Consider the following 22358-nt stretch of genomic DNA (forward strand, 5'->3'; position numbering starts at 1 on the left):
GACAGGGAGTGTGTCTACCTGTCTATGTACATGCAGTATTTAGTGTAATGAGGCCTCAGAGCTGTTCAGGAACCCTGGAACAACATGAGTAATAGTAGGATTAGTACCAGGGGCTTTAACGATCTATTTGGTTTAGCAGCTGTGCTTGCTAAGGCAAGGGCTAGTGCATGTCGTGTTCCAGGTTAAACAGGAATAACACCATGCTGTTATAAGGTACGTTTTGTTCAGTGACTTCAAAACATAATATGAAGGTGGATAATTTTCATTATTTTCCTTTAAGGGGTGGAGAAACTGAGGGACAGAGAAGGAGGTGATTTGCCAAAAGTAACATGGCAAGTTAATTGCAGGACAAGGAATAGATCCATAGTCTACGCGTTCATTAATGCGCCATAATTACAGTGCATTAAGTTTAGTACCTGTTATTACAGGTATTAACTTAATGCTCTGTAATTGGTGGTACTGCACACTAGCACAGATAAACACTTTTTGTGTGATGCTTAACGCCCATTGGACTACTCTACTGCATATTAGCAGGGTTTTTGCCAGCTAGGCTAATGCACAGTAGAATTAGTCCAGTGAGCATTAAGCATCTTATGTAGATGCACCCACTGATGTTTCAGCTATTGGACCAAACTACTTTATGGAGGAATCCCTTTCCCACCTACATATATCCCCACAACACAAGTGGGAAGAAATGTTTATTCTAAATATTAGCTACTGAGGATGGCTTCCTTTCATTTTTGTGTATTTAGCAGAATTTGCAGATTCATCAGGATCTGACAGGCCACGCCATAAGCGCTTCTGCTGTGGCCTCTAACTTGCAACCTCTGGGCTGTCAGTCGTGCTCCATAACACCCATGATGCATCACCCCTGCTGAAGACTACTAGAAATAAGGTCCTGAGCTTGGGTTGAATAATATGGCAGACCAATGGGATATTAGATTTGACTGCCTATGTAAGGTATTTACCTGTCCTTCATAGCCTTAGTATTTCATGTCGTTATTCTCATAGGACCCCTTTGAAATAAGGGTGTGTTGCTATTCCCATTTTGAAGTTAAGGAATTGAGACACAGAAGAATTAAGTGGCTTGCCCAGGGTGACATGGGAAATCTGTGTTGAGCTCTGATCTCCCCAGTCCTTGACTAGCAATTTCACCACTGCATAATCCAGACTAATGCTTGGGTCTAGTGCATCCACTCCTGCAGTTTGTTCCTCTCAGTTACTATGCTGTCTGGTCTGAATCTGAACAGGTGAAGATGGAAGGTCCTGCAAACTTGAGTCCCCGGCTATTTGCTGATCTCTGATTGATTGAAATTGTAGAGGCAAATTGTATATCAGGAGGAAAAGACAGGTTAGATAGCTGTAGGGCCACAGGGTTTCCTAACTTATCCCAGTGCTCTACAATGCAAGGAGTGACTAGCATCTGCCAGAGAATGCAGTGTCACCGATCTCATTTTCCTCCTGATGCTGCTGTAGATCAGTGAAAGCAGTTGGCAGGAGTGTGAACTACAGCAGGCACAAACGTAACCTGTCATTTCTGAAAAGTGTGTGTGCATGCGTGGAGGTGGTGCGGGGAGAGGTGTATCTTCTTAAGCCTTACAGCAGACAGGCCAATTGCATTATCTGCAGCAGGAGACGTGTGGGAAGCTCACATTTGCTGCCAGCCCTGCAGTTTCTCTGGCATTAAGGGAACATTGGAACATGTGGTTAAGAGGCCTCCATGAACCAGTGAGTCCAGCCTCTTGCATGCACGTGCAACAGTGTTTTCAAAAGCCTCCACAAGAGGGTCTCCTCTGGTCTCTCTTCCATACAGTAGCCAGGCACTGGAGAGTTTTCTCTGTACTTTTAGGAGCACCAGCATACCAACCTCTAGATCTGGTCAATGTCCAGTGCTTCAACCGAAGGTGGAAAAAGAAACCTCAGAAGACAAATGTATTCAATAGGGGAAAAAATTCTTCCTAGCTACCCGGTATCCAACCAGAAGTCCTGAAACATGAGATCATCAGACATATTTCATATATATTAGTAACCTACATGGAGGTCAAAGTTCCTGCCAGCCCCCCCATGGTGATATCAAACACTTGAAGCCATATATTATATACTCTGATTACTACGCCAAGATCATCTCCAACCTATTGCATTATCCCTTCCATAGATTTTTATTTCAACTCCTTGAAGGAATTCAGGTTTCCTATCTCTACTACTTGATGCAGAAGGCCTTTCTGGAACTTCAGTCCTCTAATAGTTAAAATTCTTCTGATTTTCAGTCTAAATTTGTTTGTGTTTGTACGTGTTTGATATTATGCCAGTGTTGTCTTGAACTTAAATAGCTGTTTTCCCCTGTTGTTCACCGTAAAAGTTATTTATAAGCTTAAAAAAAAGCCCGCCTCTTTTATCTTCCTCATATATAAGATACATTCTTCATTCTCCTAAATCTTTCCATAGGCCTTTTCTGGACCTGTTAATTTAAATAGCTCTTTTTTGCATATAGACAACCAGCACTGCAGACAATATTTTAAATGGGGTCTGACAAATACCTCTTACAGTGTTACTGATATTTCCCTATCTCTTCTAAAAATACATCATAGAATTGCATTAGCCATTTCGAAGCCGCATCACACTGGCAATTTATGATAATCTGATGATGACTGACCACTTCAAGGTCACTTTTTCCATTGTCTCCATACCATGAGCCTCCATCTTACAGCAGAAATTCCTGGCATTAGCCCTTAAATGTGTGACTTTATGGTTAATTTGATATCATTTGCATTACTTCACTCTATTAGACTATCTAATTTTTTCTGTCTGATAATTTTATCTCTGTATTAGTAATACCTCCCACTTTTGTATCTTCTTCAGATATCACAAGAATACATCTAATTCTTGCCTTAAGGTCACTGCCAAAAATATTAAAGAGGATGGATCCCAAGACTAATCCCTGAGGATCACAAATCCCTGAGAAATGCAAACAACTTCTCCAATCAGATAGCGCCTCTTTCAATACACTGCACCGTAATCTCCCTGTTAGCTCCTTATCTACCTTACAGTTACAACACTAATCCATATCTTATCCATTTTAGCTAATAATTTCCAAAAGGAACCATATCAAAGGCCTTGTTTAAACCTACATTGAGTTATACTCATTCAGTTGCCCTTATCTAAGAAAGTGGTTTCCCTGTCAGGGAAGGATACTGGATCAGTCTGATGCAATTTTCCTTACATAAAACCATGTTGTCTCATTCTGTTAACTCTATGTGCTTGATTTATTCTTTCCTTCAGTATCTGTTCTAAGACCATACTAGTGGTCCTGTAGTTGCCTCTCTCACTTCCTGGCCAGTTTCCTGCTGGGCCAAGATGACATCCCTGACAAGCCGAAAAACCAGATTGCAGAAGTTGGCTCTGACAATGCCATTCCATCTCTTGTTTCCTGGCCTGGGCATATGTCTACTTTGAGTTTAGACACTTCACCCTATAACTGAATGAAGGGAGTGTAGGTATCAGGAGAGGCTTCAATTTCTGATTATAAAGCTAGTTTTTTACTGACTAATGTTTTCACCCTCAGCCTTAGTGGGGCCATGTACTTTTGCACATTTACCTCTTTAGTTTTAACATTTTTATAACAAAGGTTTAAATGTCAAAACTCTCTCTCCCTTTCTTTTCCTCCTCCATTTTTAATAGAGGTAGTATACCTCTGTTTAGTGCTATTCTTCAGCCATGGGGCACCATCCCCAAATTCATGGATTCATTGAAGCTGCACATGCCAGTTTAAAGAGGTGTCCAGTGCATGCAGTGGAGGATAGGGAAGTTCCCTTATTGCCACCTGGTTGCATGGGCACTTTTTGAAGGGACACATATGAATGGGTAGGGAGAAAGGTCCCCCATCCCCAGCTTACTTGCCCATTTTTAACAAGCCACTTGGCCTATACAGCTGAGGATGGGGGAGCTTCCAGAGGTGCCACTAAAGTCAGGCACCTCTTTAAGCTGGCGCTTGCAGCTAGGAGTGAGAAGCTCCCTCATCCCCAGATGTACATCTGGCATCCTCCAGGGTTAAAGCAGAGGACAAGAGGACCTGGACCTGCCCGCAGCCTGATCCTGCCAATTGGGCAGATACGGCTTTGTCTTGGACCCCAGGCTGCCCAGTGCCAGATTCTGATGCTCAGCAGAGTAGTGGGATTCAGTGCTGGACAACCCTGGTCCCAGTTTGGACCCAAGGCAGTCTCCTATCCAATGCTAAGGACTAGGTGGGGGAGGGCTGTATTCCAGATCCCGGAGCTGCCCCATGTCCTGAGGCTCACTGGGACCCAGCACCTTAAATAGCAAGGGCTACAGAGTGATGCCAGCATTGGAACCAGAGCAGCCCCCAGCCAGATTCCAGGCCTGGAGCTGCCCAGGTTCCAATGTTGACAATCAGCTGATTGTCAGCTTTGGGATGAGGGCGTACTGCATGGTCACTTATAATCCAGCCACAAAGATGGCACAAAGCTCATTTTTAAGGAATATTTTTGTGGCTGGTTTCACATTTTATGACACCATAAATTCCATGAACACATGGCATGTTGCTATTTATGACATGATTAACATGTTAGTTGTGCCAGAAATGTAACGTGCCAGGAGCCTCAGATACAGTATTTTCTGTTGCTCATTCCGATTAGATACCATACTATTATCCTCCTACGCAGCTTCATCCTTGGTGAAGATTGATTCAAAGTATTTGTTGTAATACTTGAGCCATACTTAGCTTATTCTTTATCTCTCTCCGTCAGTATGTAGTGTCCTAACTTCTCCCCTTCTAGTTTTATTATTATGTAACTGATCAACCTTTTTCCTGCTTGTTTTTTATTCTCTTTCCAGGGTCTGGCTTGGGTAAACTTTGGGCCATTCTCACTTTATTTCTGTGCTTTCAGATGTGGCCACTCATGACCTGATATTATCCTTTCTCTGAAGTAGGCTTAAGTCTGGGTCTTGTGTGGAGGGATCCAGCCCTGTGTAAGGGAACTAGTATTGATGAAGTCTGGTCACAAATCTGTGAGCAGATGTGGTAACACACTCATGATGACCAGCATTGTTGCTGTCCCAGCTAATCTACATGCTTGTATTTCTGAAGACTGCCTTTTTAGGACTGTCTGTCCCACCCCTGTTTCAGCCACTATCCTGTTGTGTAGGTTTTGTCTTTAAGGTTGAGCTGTTCATAACTATGCTAGCAGGGCAAAGGTCACATCATTTTGTGTCCTAAAGAAAGAAAATGCAGTTTCCACCCGATCTTTTGAAAAAATGGAAATTAATCACAGACTATTGAGAACACTGTCATCTTCAGACCTTCAAGTTTCACCTCAGGTCCTTCAACTGTGGTGTCCCTAAGGAACATGCTAGTCATGGTAGGACAGGAAAGGAGGGACAATTATAGATTTTAATAAAACCAAAAGAGACTGTTAGACCATCTAGTCTGACCTTCTGAATAGCACAGATCATGGGACTTTTCTCCAGTTACCCTTGTGTTGAGATCAGTAGCTTCTGAGTAGCTTGGCTCAAACCCGTCCAGAGATTCGAGCTAGGGAATAGCAGAATTGGACTGGAACCAGTGAATTTCCCAGAGCACTGTTTATGGGCAGTAATTTTTCTCTTTTTTTTCCTGCTGACCTCTGGCATAGTTTTCATGTGATAGCCATCATTACCCTTATAACATTAATGACAGACCATTCAGTACCATTTGTGCATGGCAGAGTCAGAAGCTATTTATTTACTCCCATGTTCCTTTAGGTTTTCTCAATTTTAAAAAGTGGTTTAGAGTTGATGAAAAATATTATTGAAACCAAAATCCTTGATTTTAATCCCAACTCAAAAGGCAAAGTAATTTAAAGTAATCTGCAAAGGAAAATAAGATTGGGCTTTACCAGCCACCTGAATATTAAATGTTGTATTGGTGTCCCTGCTGAACACTTATCCTGCCTCCTTTTGCTATCCCATGTGGATTTTGATATTAACCATATTAAACTACCCTTACATTTATTGCTGTGATTTCTGGACTTGTTCCTATTGAGTCACAGCAATGTTACTTTACATTACTGGTATCATTGAACTGTGCCAAAAATGACCAGGAACTAGTTCCCAGCTGTTTTGGGACAGTGCTACTTCAGCAGATTGGTCACTTTTTATAGACCGGATGACTGGTTCTGAAGGGATTCCTTTACTAGTTTGGTGACAGTTATAGTTAACAAACACTTATGCTGATAAAAGGCTCAAAATTTAAAACAGCTGCCCAAGGTTTCTCCATGCTGGGTAAGAGAACCTGATTTCCTATGGAGATGAGAGACACCAGTTCATTTTTTGTAAATTCGTTTTGGCTTTGTTCAAAACGATTCCCTGTTGTGACCTTATGATTTTTACTCTCGTTGCTCCCTACTCAACATTAAGAACTGCAAAGAAATAACAAAACAAAGCAACTACAATGGAGATATTTAAAAAATGGGAGAGGAGGGGGTAGGTTCCTTAGGCTTATTTTTCAAAAGCATCAGCAACTGCTGGTTCTTATTCTGTAGTGTACTTGGTTTCAGCTGTTTTGAAAACAAGAAGTTCTGTAACCAGATTCAAAAATAGTTATTGACCCAAAGTCCAATACTTTGTCCTCTAGCCAACATGTTTTTACAGTATTTTTATGTGTTTATCAACTGGTGGTATTAGTTTGTGATAGTAAGTGGTTTCCTTTTTTTGATTTGGTTGACATCTTATGTTTTATTTGCATCAGGTTATGTCCATTGCTAATGAAACAGAAGGCAGTGGCTAGTAGGGCTGTGCGAGGCTTTGGACCGTGCTTCAGATCCGGAGAAACTTTGAATGCTTTGGCACCTGGAGCAACCCGTCCGGATCGAAGTGCTGGTTTCTTTGAGCTTTCCGAAGTGGTTCAGAACCGCATCGGAGATCTGGCTATAGGGTATAATGGGGAATCAATGAAATATCGATAACTTTTTGTTGTTTTTTGTCTGATTTGGATGAAACTTGCAGGGGTGGTAGCCTCTGCTGAAAGCATGAAACCTCCCAAGTTTCAAGAAGATTGGTGCAGGGATTTGGGGGGGAACTGCACCTCAAGCTGCTGACAGACAAAACTCATGCCATGGCTGACACTGTTAAGGCACAGCAGGGTGAAAGCTGCAGGGACAGTAGCCCCTGCTGCGGCCACAAAGTCTGCCAGCTGTTGAGGAGATCGGTGCAGGGGGGTTCTGGGGCCCTGCACCCCTAGCTGCTGACGGGCAAAGCTCGTGACATGGGTGTTTGTGCAACTGACTGTGTCCGTCTTGGGGCAGTTGATTGTCTGTATTGATTCTTTCCTCCTCTTAGTTTTGTGGTTTTGTAAGTGTTATCCTGTGCTCCTTAAGTTGTTATATAGCAGCTAGGTACCTGTATCAGCTGGTCCCTGAGTGAATCATGATTAATTAGTAACACAGTAGCTTACCAGCTAGGCCTGCAGGAATCCTACTGCCCCCCCCAAGACGGACACAGTTGGCATTTCTGGACAGAGAGACTCTTTTACTTTCTCTGCCCAATATTGATTTCTCTATGGAAAAGTAAATGCTTCGGACCAGAGAGAAGCTGGCTACCTAGTGATAAGGGCAGTTACTTGAAGTAGAATAAGCTCAGAATGAGGCAGAGCAGGGTCTCCTGTAAGCCAGATGAGTGCCCTAACCATTAGGCTCTTGAGTGGTAGAGCCAGATGTGGTGCAAGCTGTGCTTAGCTATTTTTGTGAAGCATCTACAAAAGTCTCCTTTGCAGCCTTCGTTAGAAAGAGAAAAAATTGGAATCTCAGATTTGTGAAACGTGGTTATAACTTTGTGGCAAGCCCTGCTGAGAAAGCAAAGCTGATTTCTCTTTGCTCATTGGTTCTCTGGTGTTTGAGACCACAAGGCAATGTCATGGGAAGTACCACGCTCCAACTCAAATACCCATCTCTCTCTCTCTCTCTCTCTCTCTCTCTCTCGGTCTTCTAGCTCCTCTTCTCTGTCTTTCTTCTTCCTGCCCCCTCCATTTCCTCCCATGCCCAGCTGGCTTTTTGCCCAGCATTGTTTCTTTTGTGCCTCCTTGGCCTGTCTCCTCTCTGACCTCCCTCCAACTCAACAGGCAATTAAAGCCGCAACCTCAGACGTAAAGACTTAGTTTTTGTTTGAAAAGCACAGGAATGAAAAACAAAAGCAGTGCCCTGAGTAATGTACCCAAGCCACAGGCACATCTGTGCTTTGGTGATGATGACTCCAAGTGGGCGGGGAAAGGTACCACCATTCTTTCCCTGTGCTCCTCTCACTGCAACTGTGGATGACAAAGGGGATGATGCTCTTAGCCTGCTTGGTTCAGAAACATGTCCCCTGAACTCAGTAGTAGATACAGCTTAAGTGGGGTCCAGACCCCACCCAATTGTCATCCTCCTGAACATCCATGGATTTTTGGACTTGTATCCGACAAATGCTACTGTCTCCCAGTCCTAATGCTAAATCCCAACATGCTGGCTGCGTTCCCCCCATCATTTGTTAGCTCCTTTGCTTCATTTGGAGTGGGTGCATGGTTCTCTTCCCAGTCCAGAGCCTGGATCCTGCCTCATTCCACGCTGCTTGGCTGCAAAAAAGAATGCTGTACCAGCAGTGAGGGGGATTTTGGGAGGGAAGAGGAAGATATTTGCTCTTCTAGAGTTTTTCCTGCTGTAAAAGATAAGATTGTGCATTACTCTAGGGCCAGGGAGAAAAGGAACAAAAATGGTTTTAAACTTACCTTTGCACCTTCCTCATTCTCAGCTGTTTGTGGGTCAAAATGCTCCTGCTGTAGCTTAGGCGAGTGTGCTAGCCTGCCTAGCGCCACCCAGAATTTCAGAGCACTACACTTTATGGGGCCTGTTTCTTACACAGTTTTCTTGCCTTGGAGCTAGATAGAAAGGCTTGTGAGGAGCAGTTCTAGTCGGGAGAAGAGGAGGGTTGAAATTTATCCTTTGGTTGGATGGAACCAACTTCTCTTCAGTCGCTTACCCCTGTCCCAGCCTGGCAGTCTCCTTCACATTCCCTCCCTCCTGATGTATCCATCTCCTATCCCTACAACTTGCCCACCTCTCTCTGTCTCCTCCTTTTTCTACCGTTCATTGTATGGGGATGATATGGTGGTGAGCGAATGGGAGAAGACAACCTTGGTGAATATAGGGCATGCAATGTCAATGTAAAAACAAACAAACATGTGAGTACAGGAAAAGCACTGTTATCTGGCATGAGTGGGGAATGGGGGGGGTGCCGGGTATCTAAAAATTTCAATTACCTGAGGCCGGCTGCTTTTGGCTAGAGCAGCGGTAGCACAGGGTGGATGTTTCAGCTGGATGTCAAGCAGTGGCAGCACAGGGTGGTGGCTGCCACTGTCATGTGCAAGTTCCCTCCTGCCCTGCGTGTCTAGCCACCCTGCCAGAATTTGGGTTAATAGAGTATTCCGGTTAGTAAAATGCCAGATAACAGGGCTTTCACTGTAATTAGCTTGTGGCCTGTCTTCCAGGAGGAGGTGGATGCCTCTTGCTTTGTCCTGTAGGTAAAATGCTGTTGCTGGATTTGAAAGAAGGATACGACTGGGTGGATGGGTTCACGACCTGCAAACATTTGGTTTTTCTTGGGACAGTCCCTGCTCTCCCAGGAGAAATGAGTATGCTTGTATCAAGGCGTTTACTCTGAGTAAAAATGGCGGCTCCAGGAATAAAATAACCTGGGGACAGCCCAAGTTCAATCACTCCTGGGAGAGCTGTCCATGATGTTCTGGGTAAATTTTTCTACCAGGAGAACAAATCTGGGGGAGTTCTCCCAGATTACGTGAATGTGTATACGTAGCAAGAATACAACTTTAGATGAAAGTAATCCCTTGAAATGACCCTGTTATAGCTCTCTGAAGCAAAGATTATTTACTACTCCTTTTGCTGCACCTATCGCCAAGCAGCCTCTTGGTGATACTATAATTCATATCGTTGGTGGAGAAATAGTCTAGCAGAGTGAGAAGCAGATGCTAAAGTAAAAGCAGAGGCTCCAATATCGGAAATCCTCTGCTGTTGAAATCAAAATGATGTTAACATGGTGTCAGGGCACACTGTCATTCTGAATCTTTTTTCCAACTGGCATCGGCTTGTGATGCCTCCTTGCCAGGTTTGTCAGCATAGCCAGAAAATAATGTTCCTTTCTTGCAAAGCCTCAAAATAAATTCAACTCACATATTGATCTGAGAGCTGAACTTGCATCACGCATGGGGCAAACCCACAAAAAAAAACAGGGAACATCTTATAAACTTTCAGAAGATGGGAAACTTCCATGAGCACAGCAGAGACGTTGCTGTAGATGTTATGATCTGATCCTTCCCTTCCTCGTTTTGGTATGCAGGGTCAGTTGAGTTGCAAAGTTGTGGTCTGCTGCTTGGAATCTTGTAGTATCATTAAGTTGGGTCACTATGAGATTTCCTTCATGCCGCTGCTGAAGATGCCCTTTTTGTCTGTGGGAACCATCGGGTCTTAAAGTAACATCCACCTAGTTGTTAGTCAAAAGGTTGAAGTTTCTGCAAATGGATTGTGGAGATGGGTGGTGAGAAGAAAGATGGCATAAACTGGGGACTGAGCCTGTGACTTGCTCTTCCATTTGGTTAAGGGTTTCCACCACCTCCCATAGCCTGCTCCGTGGTGCAGATCTGATGCCTGGTACAAAAAGGCTGCAACGCCCTCCTTATGCGGTCAAAGAAAAGAACAGAGAAAAGCCAGCTTCCCCTTGCCGCTCTGGGCTTGCTCACAGCAATGGCTTCTGCTTCCTTGGAGCATTTTGTTTCTGAAGAGACTTCCTAGCACGCTCCATCTAAAGCTTTTCAGTAGCCAGCGCTGCGTTCAGCACAGGAGGGCAGAGCTACTCGGGGCAAGACGGCTCCGCCGGAAGGACTCTGCCGCCACCTCTGTGCCAGCTCCGGCAGGCTGTTTGAATGAAGAGCAGGTTTTTTGAACATCTCGACAGCTGGCCCCACCGCATGCTTATTAGCTGCTGCTTTACTCTTGCACTCCGCTTCTCCTTCACCTTCCCAACCATCGTGCCTTGCCCTCCCCCTCCCGCCCAGCCCAAAACTCAGTCCCTTCGCTGAGCCCCCAGCCTCTCCAGATTAGAGCTCTCCAGGGACCTCGTCCTTTTGAAAGAAAGAAAGAAATAAAGAAAAAAGGGAGGAAGAAAGAAAGAAAGAAGGGGAACAGAAGAATGAAAACAGACCCAAGGGGCAATAGTTCCTTGAGCCATCTCACTGCATTACAATGAATATGGACTCTATTAAGCTCCGTTCTGCCTGTTAGTGTTTCCCAGGGCAACACAGCTCCCATATGGCAAGCATGCAGCAGATTAGGGTAGGCCTCTAGGCTTCATTGAAGACCTGAGGCTTGACTGGCAGTTGTCCCCCCTCCCCCCTTCTCCTCACACTTGACACTGCCTGTGTTTATCTAAAGCAAAAGGGGTGGTGGGTGGGGGGAGAAGGGGCATTTGCAAGGTTATTGTCCTGGGCAATGAGAGAGAGGAGAGGAGAGGGACCCAGGCAGGCAGGGAAGGAGAAAGGGATGTGGGGAGGGGTAAGGGATGAAGGAAGGGAGCCTAGGGGAATAGAAGAGGGCTAGGAAAGAGAGAAAGTGGAAGGAGGGGGGAGAGGACGGCTTCATAAATATTCAGGAGGGGTGTTGAATGGGCAGAGGAGAAATAAAGCAGATGGAATTCGTGTTAAAGAACAGCCACAATTGCTCTCCAAAAACAAGAAAAGAAAAGCGAACGGGCTTAAAGGAGCGTAGGGAGCGGCGTTTATCCAATTAGCAGGGTTGTCAAATTGAATTTATACAGAGATGGGGGGGCTAAGGGGGGGGGAAATTAAGTGCGTGTGGGGGGCCAATATATTGAAGAAAAGACATGGGTTTTTTTTCTTTCTTTTGCTGCCCCTGCACTCTGGCAAGGAGGTTTCATCCGTTTTAAGGTCTGAGGCCATTTTTGGAGAGGGGCAGAGGATCGCAGAATATGCTGTTTGGGTGCAAAGTCTCCATTTGGGGCAAGAAGTGGAATAGAGAGGGCTGCAGCAATGAGGAACTGGTGACGGGAAATAATTGCATCACTTTTTTTTTTGCCTTGCTTTGAATCTGGAATTAAATTGTTGAGCAGATTGTTGAACTGTTGAGCAATATTTGATTTGACGCCTCTGGAAACTAAAGGCCCTGGTAAGCTGACAAGGGAAGTCCCGGGACATGCCTTACTATCCCAACTCGGAGCGACTATTTGTGGGCAGAGAGAGGAGTGGTTCAGCCTCTGCAGCCAACTCAGCACTTACTGGGCCTGCCAAGACTGCCAGCAAGCGGGCTTCCTGGGGCCTGCAGGATGGGTGGCTGTTCACGAGCAGCTGACTTTCATTTCAAAGAGGTTGCTGAAGAGATGTCAGATAATGCTGATACTCTGTCACTACTGACCTGGGCCAGATTTAAACAAGCAAGGCAATGTTCCATAGCCCATTGCTGTTTCCTGAGCCATTTCATTCAGTCCCTCCACAGTGGTACCATAGCAGAGACTGTAGTTGGAGTGAGACTGCAAAGCCAGTAGTCTCATGTTAAGGAAAGATGAAACGCCCCATAACACAGATTGTAATATTGTAACATTATAAGATTTTCATCTGGGGTTTGGTTCTGTTTCTGTGAAATATTCTGCTCTGATGTGAAGACCAATTTCTACCATGAGCCTGCTTTATACCTTTAGAGAGGTACTTTCATGCAAATCCTGCCTTGTAAAGCCCTCTGATGATCCCACTCGTAAAACTAGCCCCCAGTTTACAAGGCAGATCCATTGAGCTGCACATCTGTGATGCTCTGCTTACTCCTAAGTATTTTTCAAACATGTTAACCTCATAGTGCTACAGGAATTTAATATTTCTGCATTGCGACTGCTCTACAGGTTCTAATCTCGCTAACAGCCATCAAGAGTCACAGAGGATCAAAGCCTGAAGCTGTCCCCCATCATTTACACTTATTTATTGGAGGGGTGGGGAATGTCCCTATTCTTAAGAAAGTCCATCCAAAAAACCTGCATGAATCAAAGGTTAGAGTGCAACAGCTAAACCTCAGAAACCCAAAACACCAAAGTTAAGGAGGAAACCCCAATCCTAATTTTGCTCCATGCATTGGGATACAGGCTTCAAATAATGTAGTACAATATCATACATTTTTTTTTTCTACAGTCTTACAAAAGCCACTCAACTTTGATTTCGACCCCAGCTCTCCCAAACATTTTGGTCCATTCAGTGCGTGTTACTGCTGTTGCAAAGAAGAACCATACTTTTCCCACAGCTGCACTTCCTACTCTTCAGACTCCTCCAGGGCAGCACTTGTGGCCAATATTGTGGCTCCGGTGAGAAGCACTAAAATTAAACCGTGTTTGGCTCTTTGGTAGGAGATTGAGGAGTTAACTTGCTTCCTAAAAATTCTTGCCTCTTCTGTGGCACTTTTCATTTCTGGTATTTCACAGTTTATTAGATAAGGCTCAACTAGGAGTCAGAAGGCCTTGGGTTCTATTTCCAGCTCTGCCACTGGCTAATAGTATAATCTTGGTCAAGTCGTTTCCTTTCCACAGCCTTCAGTTTCCTGTCTGAAAATGTGGCTGGCAGGACTGTTTTGTTTTTTTTTTTTATTAAGTGCTTTGGAGATCTACAGTTGCAAAGGACTATTGAAGTGTTATGTGGTGTTATTTATTATTTGCATTGCAGCTGTACTGGCTAATGATCCCAGCTGAGATTTGTGCCTTGTACCAGGCACTCAAGGGTGTAAGAGATGATTCCTGTTCTGAAGAGCTTAAATCTGATTAGACAAAAGCTAAGAGAGAGGTCTAGTATTATTCCTATTCTACTGAGACGCAGAGTGTGGCAGCAAACTGCTCAGTGTCACACAGTGCAGCTGTAGCGCAGATCTCGGGGGTCCTCCTGTTCAGCGACTTAATCACAAAAAAATCCCACTTCTCTGAAGGTAAATTATTCCTCCATTCCCTCACTTGCGTGAGGAAGAAACAGGTTGTCCAACAGGCTGGAACAGCCAAAATCTGGTCTCAGCCCATGAACATTAATTCTGCCTGTCCCATCAACTGCAGATAATCGCTTAAAATCTACAGATGTTCCCAGGTTGCTACATTTTGTATCTGGATCTACAGCCAGACTTCCCCAGTGTTTGCAGCCTGGGCTTTTGAGCAGACTGGCCTCTCAGAAAACCCATGTGCACAGACTGGTGCGTCTGACCTGAGGCTGATGATGTAAACTGGCCTTCTGCCTTAACTCCCTTGTAAATGTCACCAAGCAGCAGAAGAAATGGGTGATTTACTCTCTTGCCCGTGACCACTGAATTCATACCCTGGTTTCTCTGTCATGTCTGACCCCTGCGGACTACAAGATAAGTGTGTACTGCTAATTTTGTGTGCAGTTCCACTAAAGTGTAGTCTAAGGTTCAGCTGCTACAAGGTGGCATTTACGAGGAGGCCGAGACAGGAGTCCCAGTTTCCACAGGCTGCTTCAGCTCAAGAGGTGCTGGGCAAAATCAGTGCAGCTAGGCCTTTTAATGGCAGCTCAGCTTTGCAGCTTGTCATGGGGAGAAGGGAATCTAAATGCCCAAAGGAGATAAAAAAGGGGGACTTTGTATCTTTTTGACCAGAAGCTATACTGAAAGTCAGACTACCCTTGGAGAAGCTTCTTTAACTTGAGCTCCTTCTCTGTTCTGTTCTGGTGTCCATTCCACCACAGGGAAATCCATCAGCATTGTGCCAGGCTCTTGCAGGTACAGGTAAAAATAAAATCTGAAAGTAATGCTTAGCACTGCTGTTGCACCTTTTGTCCTCAGATCCCAAAGTACTGAAGGGGAAACTGAAGCATAAAGATTACATATCTTGACCACGTTTACGGAGTGAGTCAGTGGCAGTGGAATCAGCGCAAAACGCTGTTCCCATTCCTCTGCACTAGTCAATCATGCTACCAAGCTATATTGATTTCTTCCAGCCCAAGCACTGGTGGGGGAAGGAGTTCATAGTCCTCCCAAAACAGGACGGACTCTTGTCTTCAGTGCTTTCCTGCTTTCACTTTGCTTTTCGTTTCTTCTTCCTCACATACCTTCCTTCCAACCTGGAGCTATAAAGAGCACATTCATGTCCAAGAGCAGAAACCAGGGCTGCTTTCCATTTGGAAACCTTATAAATTACAAACAGTGTGGTAGCAACAAGAATTGTTTGATTGGGCCTTGTTAAGCAGGAGGGGGCCTGGAGCTCTGGGCAGCATTTCCTCAGTAAAACCTTCAGCTTGTAATCAGCAAGCACCTCTGTTGCTGCCTGTGTTTAATGCAAATCTCTCTGCTTCTCCTCCCTCCTTTCTCTCTCTTCTTATTACTTTGCTGTCTTCCCTTCTCTGGTTTACCTACCCCCACCCTTCCCATTTCTTCTGTGCAGTGTGTGTGTGGGGCAGGGAGCTTGGTTGACAGCTTTTACACTTCACACATCTGATGAAGCCCTCGTTAATCTCACTCTACTAATGGCCCAGCCTTTGATTTACTGGGCTGTCTGAAAGGGACTTACTACCTTCCCTCCACTGACAGGAAATTGTTATTTTAACCTGACAGGAAAGCATTAAAAAAAAAAACAGTGAGAGAGGAGAGCCTTTCCCCCTGTTGAAGCCCCTTAAATTATTTTAACTCTTTCTTTCCCAGAGCAGCTACTGAGGCCTAAGGTGGTGTAGGGACTCACGGTCTTAATGATTGTTGGAAAGAGGTTTTGCAAGAAAAAGGGGAAGTTTCTCAGGGAAAAAAGAAAAGGAAGTTAAGAGCATTTTGAGTGAGCCCCATTGTCCAGTTGGGTAGAAAGATGGAAAGTAGTTCATTGAAAACCTGTGATTTCCCAGTGCCAGGGGACCACATGCCCTGGATTTGCAAATGAGATGTAATGGGGGAATTGGGGTGGGTTATTTCCTTAAGTTGAGAGCTGAGCTTTTTCCCTTCAGCCCCTCTCTCTTACCCAGGTGCAAAGAAAGCCAGGGTGGTGACAGAACCTCAGTTGACAGAGGCATATACTTTTTTTTGTGTTTTTGCTCTGTGTTTAATGCAGACAGCTTCAGGGCAGATTTTGCAGAGCCACTGAGCTCCCACTTAGGCACCCAAGTGTCCAGATACTCAGATGAGCCTGATATAGGCTGGGAGCTGAATGCTTTTGCCAGTCTGGTCCTCGATGTTAAGCAGTAGTCGTGAGTTCATTAATTTTCCATGTTTTATGCTATGTGTTTACTTTTTTATCAGTCCTAGCTAAAAAAGGAAAGGTCAGTATCCTTGTGCCGGTGCTCTAGCAGAGGTTTGGAGAATTATCATACCCTTGAGTTGTGTACCACTCTCCATCCCACACCAAATCTCTTGAATCTACCAAGAACACTGATTGAATTTATTGGTCTCTCTCTTCAACCACCTGTGGCCCTCCTTCATTTGGTGGACTTTGTCAGTTTGGTAATTAATTGTGTATGCACATGGTAATCCTAGCTGTGAAGGGTGTATCTATCCATCTTGGTTTGTTGCCTCTGTGTAACAAGCCGAGATGTGTTTATGAGAATTACAAGGTGGTCTTGATCAGAACTCCCCTTCTCCCAACAGGTATTCCACAACATCTCTTTCCTTTTAACGTTCATTCCTCCCTCTGCCAAAACATGGTGAAACCAGAGAGGTGAAAGCTGGTTTGCTCTCCAGAAGCTTTCCAGAACTGCCAGGGCAGACTTAAATCGGCCCCCAAATTGTTTTGAGTTTTGTTTTGCTTTGGGGTCCTGAAAACCATTTATTTTCTTCTTATATCTAATAAACCAATGTTCCAGCCCTAAGCTGCTTGACAGATGCTCTGTGCTGGGGACATTATGTTCTCTTTAGCAAAAGCAACATAACTCACTTCTCTTTCCTTTTTTATTTAAAACAGTCATGACAAGAGGTAGGTATTAGGGTAGAGTGATAACTGTGATATAAAAGCCTCATGCTCTTCTCCAGACTCCAGGATACCAGTTGCAGTTAGCTACTTGATATCACCATGGCAAAAAATGTCATATACTAGCTTCCAGAATTAGTCCAGGCTTTGGCTTCTGCACCAGCACTACCAGCAGTTTTAGTATTAATAATTTTGAAACTCTTTTTTTAATTGGCACCTTGGGGCTGTCAGTTCCAGGTACTAAGTATCACTACAGAGAGAATGTGGCTAGAGGGTATTCAAAACGCATATTGTTGCGTTGTCTGATGGGAACGTTTCTCCTTTCCTTAAATCCCCTGCCCTTGGTTGAAGGTAGTTCCAACCTGCTGTGGGTGTTTGAACAATTCACCATAGGATAACAGGAGGCAGGGCTTTGCCTTATGTCTGCTGCTGTGCAGTAACTCTTCATTTGCCCCACAGCAAGTGGAGGATAAACCCGTTGCAACTTATTCCTCTTTTTTCAAAGGGCAGGTTGTCATGGTTTAGCTTCCACCTACCAAGGGCATGCATGTAGACCATTTTTATGCAACAAGCAACGTGCAGTAAAGCCCCACTTCTTTTACCCTGTACTAAATTGTTCTCATGTCCACACCCTTATTCTGGAATAAGAACATCCACACAGGGAATTAATTGAGAATAGGTGTTCAAGAGTAACTCCCCAGGTAGATGTGTCCTTAGATCAAATAGAGAAGTGTGCTTGAAACAGAGCTGTGGATTTATTGATAGATCCAGTGATGACTGGGTGGAGGACATATATGATGGTTTCTCCCCTCAGCCTGTCATAATCCCTGTTTCCCAGGAGTATGTGTACTTGCAAGGGGAAAAAACCCCCTCTTTATTTGTTTTCCCATTAAACCAAAATACTGTCTCTATAGTCGCAGCCAAGATGAAAGTCAACCCAACAGATATCCTAACCCACACTCTACTAGGAATGCTTATGTTTAGCTCCTGAAAGTCATGGTGTGTGCACAGTGCTCAGAGCCTGATGTATGTCCATGCATGTGCGATTCTGTCTGAGACTTGTGATACCTGACCAGCTAGGTGAACTTTGACATGTCCAGAGCATGCTAAAGAGCAATACTTTGTGAGGCACAGCACACCTATTCTATGCATGCAGTACACAGAAATGGATGCAACACAGCTACCCTTGAGCAGCACTAGGTATGTGGCATTAAATGCAGCCATGACAGAGCTTACCATTTTAAGGCAATTGCATTGTATCTATCTCTAGCTTGAGCACACATGTGGTGGGCAGGCCCTTAGAGCCCAGATTTCAGAAGGGCCCACAATTCCTTTAATGCCTTTTTGTATCTATTTCTTCTATCTGAAAAAATGAGGATGACAATGCATTTTAGTGCTTTATTGGCATCTGTAAAATGATTTGAATGAATTGTTTAAGAGAAGGTGCAAGTATTCTGTTATATGTGGCCCACTTTTGGCTTTCTGCACCTCTCAGGAGCTTAGTTGGTATTGGAGCAGCCCAGAGCATTGTTTTGCATTGGACTCTGGCCAGGGTTTGCCCTTCCTCTTGTAAAGTACCTGCAGAGAGTCAGTGATATCTGAGTTGGGATCAGGCATGGGGAGAAGTGCCATTGAGCTGACTTCTGTAATGTGCTTGGATCTTCAGTCTCGGGGATTTGCCAAGGATTGACAAAGATTATGAGGGACTTGTTTGACACCCCTTTCCCCCCACCCTCCTCGTTTTTCTTTCCTGTCTTCTGCAGGGCACCACAGGAAGCCACAGCACCTCCTTGAGTCTTCTGAGGCAACTTATGGGAACCCTGCCTGGGCCCTTCTGCTCCAGGCTACGCTGCATGGGATGACAATGACACCTGGAAGGAAGAGACCAGTGGCCACCATCCCCTGCCTTATCCTGGCAGCTGCTAGTTGCTTTGCTAATTTGGGTGAGTTCCATACCATTCCCATTTTTGCATTCTGCAAATGTAAAACAATTCAATAACTGAAGATCCCGAAGTGCCTGTGGGAGTGGACTCTGCTTTCCATCCCCAAAGCATCAAACTCCTCCCCACCCCGCAGTTGTAAAGGGACCATTTGCACTGTCATGTACTTGCAGAATGTGCAATTGACCCTGGTTCCTTATCCTTCCAAGGGAAAATGTCCCACTACAGAGGGAAATATGTCCCAAAGAGAATCCACACACCTGGACACAGCTCCCTTCCTTTAACCTTGGAGTCATCATTGATGCCAAGATGAACATGGGCCAGAGTGTGGGGATGCAGTCAGGAAAGCTAACCATACCTTGTCAGGCATCCACAGATGCATCTCAAGCAGGTACAAGGAGGTGATCCTCCCCTTCTATGCGACACTGGTCAGGCCGCAGCTGGAGTGCTGCGTCCAGTTCTGGGCGCCGCACTTCAAGAGGGATGTGGACAACATGGAGAGGGTCCAGAGGAGGGCCACTTGCATGATCGGGGGGCAGCAGGGCAGGTCCTATGAGGATAGGCTAAGGGACCTGAACCTGTTCAGCCTCCAGAAGAGAAGGCTGAGGGGGGAATCTAGTGGCCTGTTACAAACTAGTCAGAGAGGACCAGCAGGCACTGAGGGAGTCCCTGTTCCCCCGAGCACTTCTAGGAGTGACTAGAAATAATGGTCACACACTGGTAGAGGGTAAATTCAGATTAGACATCTGTAAGAACTACTTCACAGTCAGGGCGGCTAGGATCTGGAACCAACTTCCAAGAGAAGTGGTGCTGGCTCCTACCCTGGGGGTCTTTAAGACAAGGCTAGACAAACACCTGGCTGGGATTGTTTGACCCCAGTAATGTTTCCTGCCATGGCAGAGGGTCGGACTTGATGATCTGCTCAGGTCCTTTCCAACCCTAGAAACTATGAAACCTGGGCCAACCAAGGTCCAGCATCCCCATCTTCGTGCTCTTCTTAAATGGCCATTGGCCTATTGGACACAATGTCCACACCCCACACACCCACGATTTTCATTGCAGTGGGAAAGGGAGAGCTCCAGGCTGCTTTCCTGCCATTTGTAGGGAGCCCACCCAGGGAGTGTAAAGAAAGTTTCCTGGAGGTGGTGGGGGGGGCTTTGATTCAACATTGCTTGAAGGCAGTGCACTGGAGATAATTGGTGCTGAGGTTACAGACTCCAGCAGATGAGAGAGAAGCCATTGCTTCCCTGTCTTCCCCTAAGCTCAGATCAGAATGAGCCAATGGAAGAGCCAGGAGTTTCATGACTGCATCTTGACCAAGATGAATGGTGCACTCTGATGGTCAGGAGAGGCCAGTATTTTTCATGAGGGCAAAGTTTTTGTGGCTTTACCCCAAGTAGAGTGTTAATGCATTCTTACTTCCGTGCTTTGCCCGCAGGCTCCTGACATTTTTCTATGGTACTTTCCTCCTTAAAGGAGGCACCTTGATGAGGGCTTAGGCAATTCGATGCATCCCCAAGCATAAGTGATTCCCCATGTCAGCTTCAGCCACAGCTGAACGAAAGCTGGAAACAGCAGTTTGAACAGAAACCTGGAATCCAAACATTGCTTGAAGTTTCAGGGTCAGAATTACACCCTCCGCTTTCCAGTAGATCAAGCCAGACCCCTGGATCCCAGCATATTCTAAGCTCTAGGGTGCTCCATATCGGGAGCCAAGCTTCTCGGTCTAGCTCTCACTCTACCTGAGACGTAATCATGGCACAGTTCTAAGAAAGGCTATGTCTAAAGAGATGAGAGGAATCTGTCAGCACTAGCGGTGCTTGCCAGGCAGAGCAGGATGTGACAGCAGAGGAGCTCATCTTCTGTTCTGTGTGCTCATGCTCACATGTATTTCATCTTCTCTCCCCATCCACTGCATAGGCGAGTCTCTGCAAGTCACGGTCCAACCTGCCTCCATCGTCCAAAAATATGGTGGCGTGGTGAGTCTGGGTTGTGTGGCAAACCCCACAAGAGTGAACGTTACCTGGAGATTGAATGGGAAGGAGCTGACGGAGTCAGACGAGGTGCTGGGGATTCACACCGAGCCAGGGAAACTCGTCATCCTTGCTCTCAACAACCACACCGTAGGCCGGTATCAATGTATCGCTCGTGTACCTGAGGGGGTTGTGGCCAGTGTCCCAGCCACAGTGACGTTAGCCAGTGAGTAGCTTTTGTCCTCTACCATCCCTTCCTTTGTTTTAATCCCTCATGTTGATTCGGACTTCAGTCCTGGGGCTGTCAGAGCTTGTGATGCAGTGGGATAGACTGGTCCTGGGGTAACCATTGTGGCAGTAGGAAATCTTAGTTTGCTCCCAGGCTTTGAGAAAAGCATATTACTGGAGCATACTTGAGGGTGTGGGTGGGTAAGGAGTGCTCAGGGGCATTCTTTCTGGGACACATTGCCACTGTAGTGTAGACATACGATAAGGCACCTAAATATCGCTGTGGTATCTGAGTGAGCTTCTTAGTCATTTAGTTCACTACTGCCTTATTGACTGCAATTACCACTACCAAAAAAATCCCTTAATTGACCATTTTTCTTCTCATCTCATGATGACAGAGGAGTATGGCCATTTGATACATGATGCGCACACATCCATAATACCCACCTACGGCCATGTAACTAACTGGTCCACATGTCTTTTTAGTTGTCTCTGTCCTTGATCCTCAGAGAATGAGATACAGTTACAGTGCTTGCCTAGTGAGTCTTGGCTCTTAGCTCAAGCTAAAAGACCTCCTGTTTTTTGCTTGGCAAGTCACTAGTTCAATGCCTAGAGCCAGCCAAGACGGCAGCTATCACAGCCACATTGTGGTGAGATGATTCAGCTGGTTAAATTGAAGGATTCTCTTATGCCACCAGGTTGGTGGTGCAGGCACTGACAAGCTGACCCTTCTTGCATCACCTGGAAGAATTAAGAGGCTCCCCAAAGAAGGGACAAGGAAGTAAAAGAGAGTTAAATAACTAAGACAGCATCCCCCCCAGAATTGCTCTAGACATTTGCTAGTGGGTGAGTCTGCGAGAAGGACACTGTTACCCCAGTGGCCAAGGTACAGAGAGCTGCCTTGTAACCTCTCTCAGCTGGTAGTGAGAGGGCCTGATGGAGGGTATTGGGGAAGGGGATTTGTCTCAGAAACTGAGGGAGAAGAGATGTTTGTGCAAAACAGGGGCTGGTTTTGTTCTAACGCCAAGAACTATTGGCTTGTCATCGAGACATTAATCAGAAGTGAAATGTTTAGGCCGGGCTGGGTGGGAGGGAAAAAAGAGAAAGCGAGGGAGAGTGAAGTGGAGCTGCAGTTACTGCGCGCCAAGGCTGAGTAGGAGGGGGAGGCCATTCCTGGGTTGAATCCATGAGGGGATTTGGCCTGGGCTCTGCACTTAGATTAAGTTTCGGAGAGCACATTCCAGAGCAG

The 22358-nt window shown here is 45.4% G+C and overlaps 1 protein-coding gene across 3 annotated transcripts in view; it reads left to right on the plus strand.

Moving 5' to 3' along the window:
* The window catches only part of BOC (BOC cell adhesion associated, oncogene regulated), a 78565-nt gene that overhangs the window by 21638 nt on the left and 34569 nt on the right, over positions 1-22358 (plus strand). For all 3 annotated transcript variants that reach the window (XM_090056446.1, XM_090056429.1, XM_090056438.1), the window contains 2 exons: positions 18732-18911; positions 20829-21107. In XM_090056446.1, coding sequence (XP_089912572.1) covers positions 18827-18911; positions 20829-21107 — 364 coding nt within the window. In that variant the 5' untranslated portion in view covers positions 18732-18826. The remainder of the gene's footprint in view (positions 1-18731; positions 18912-20828; positions 21108-22358) is intronic.

The sequence above is a fragment of the Crocodylus siamensis genome, chromosome 1, assembly GCF_052110815.1.
Source record: "Crocodylus siamensis isolate JL-2025a chromosome 1, ASM5211081v1, whole genome shotgun sequence".
NCBI classification, from domain to species: Eukaryota; Metazoa; Chordata; order Crocodylia; family Crocodylidae; genus Crocodylus; species Crocodylus siamensis.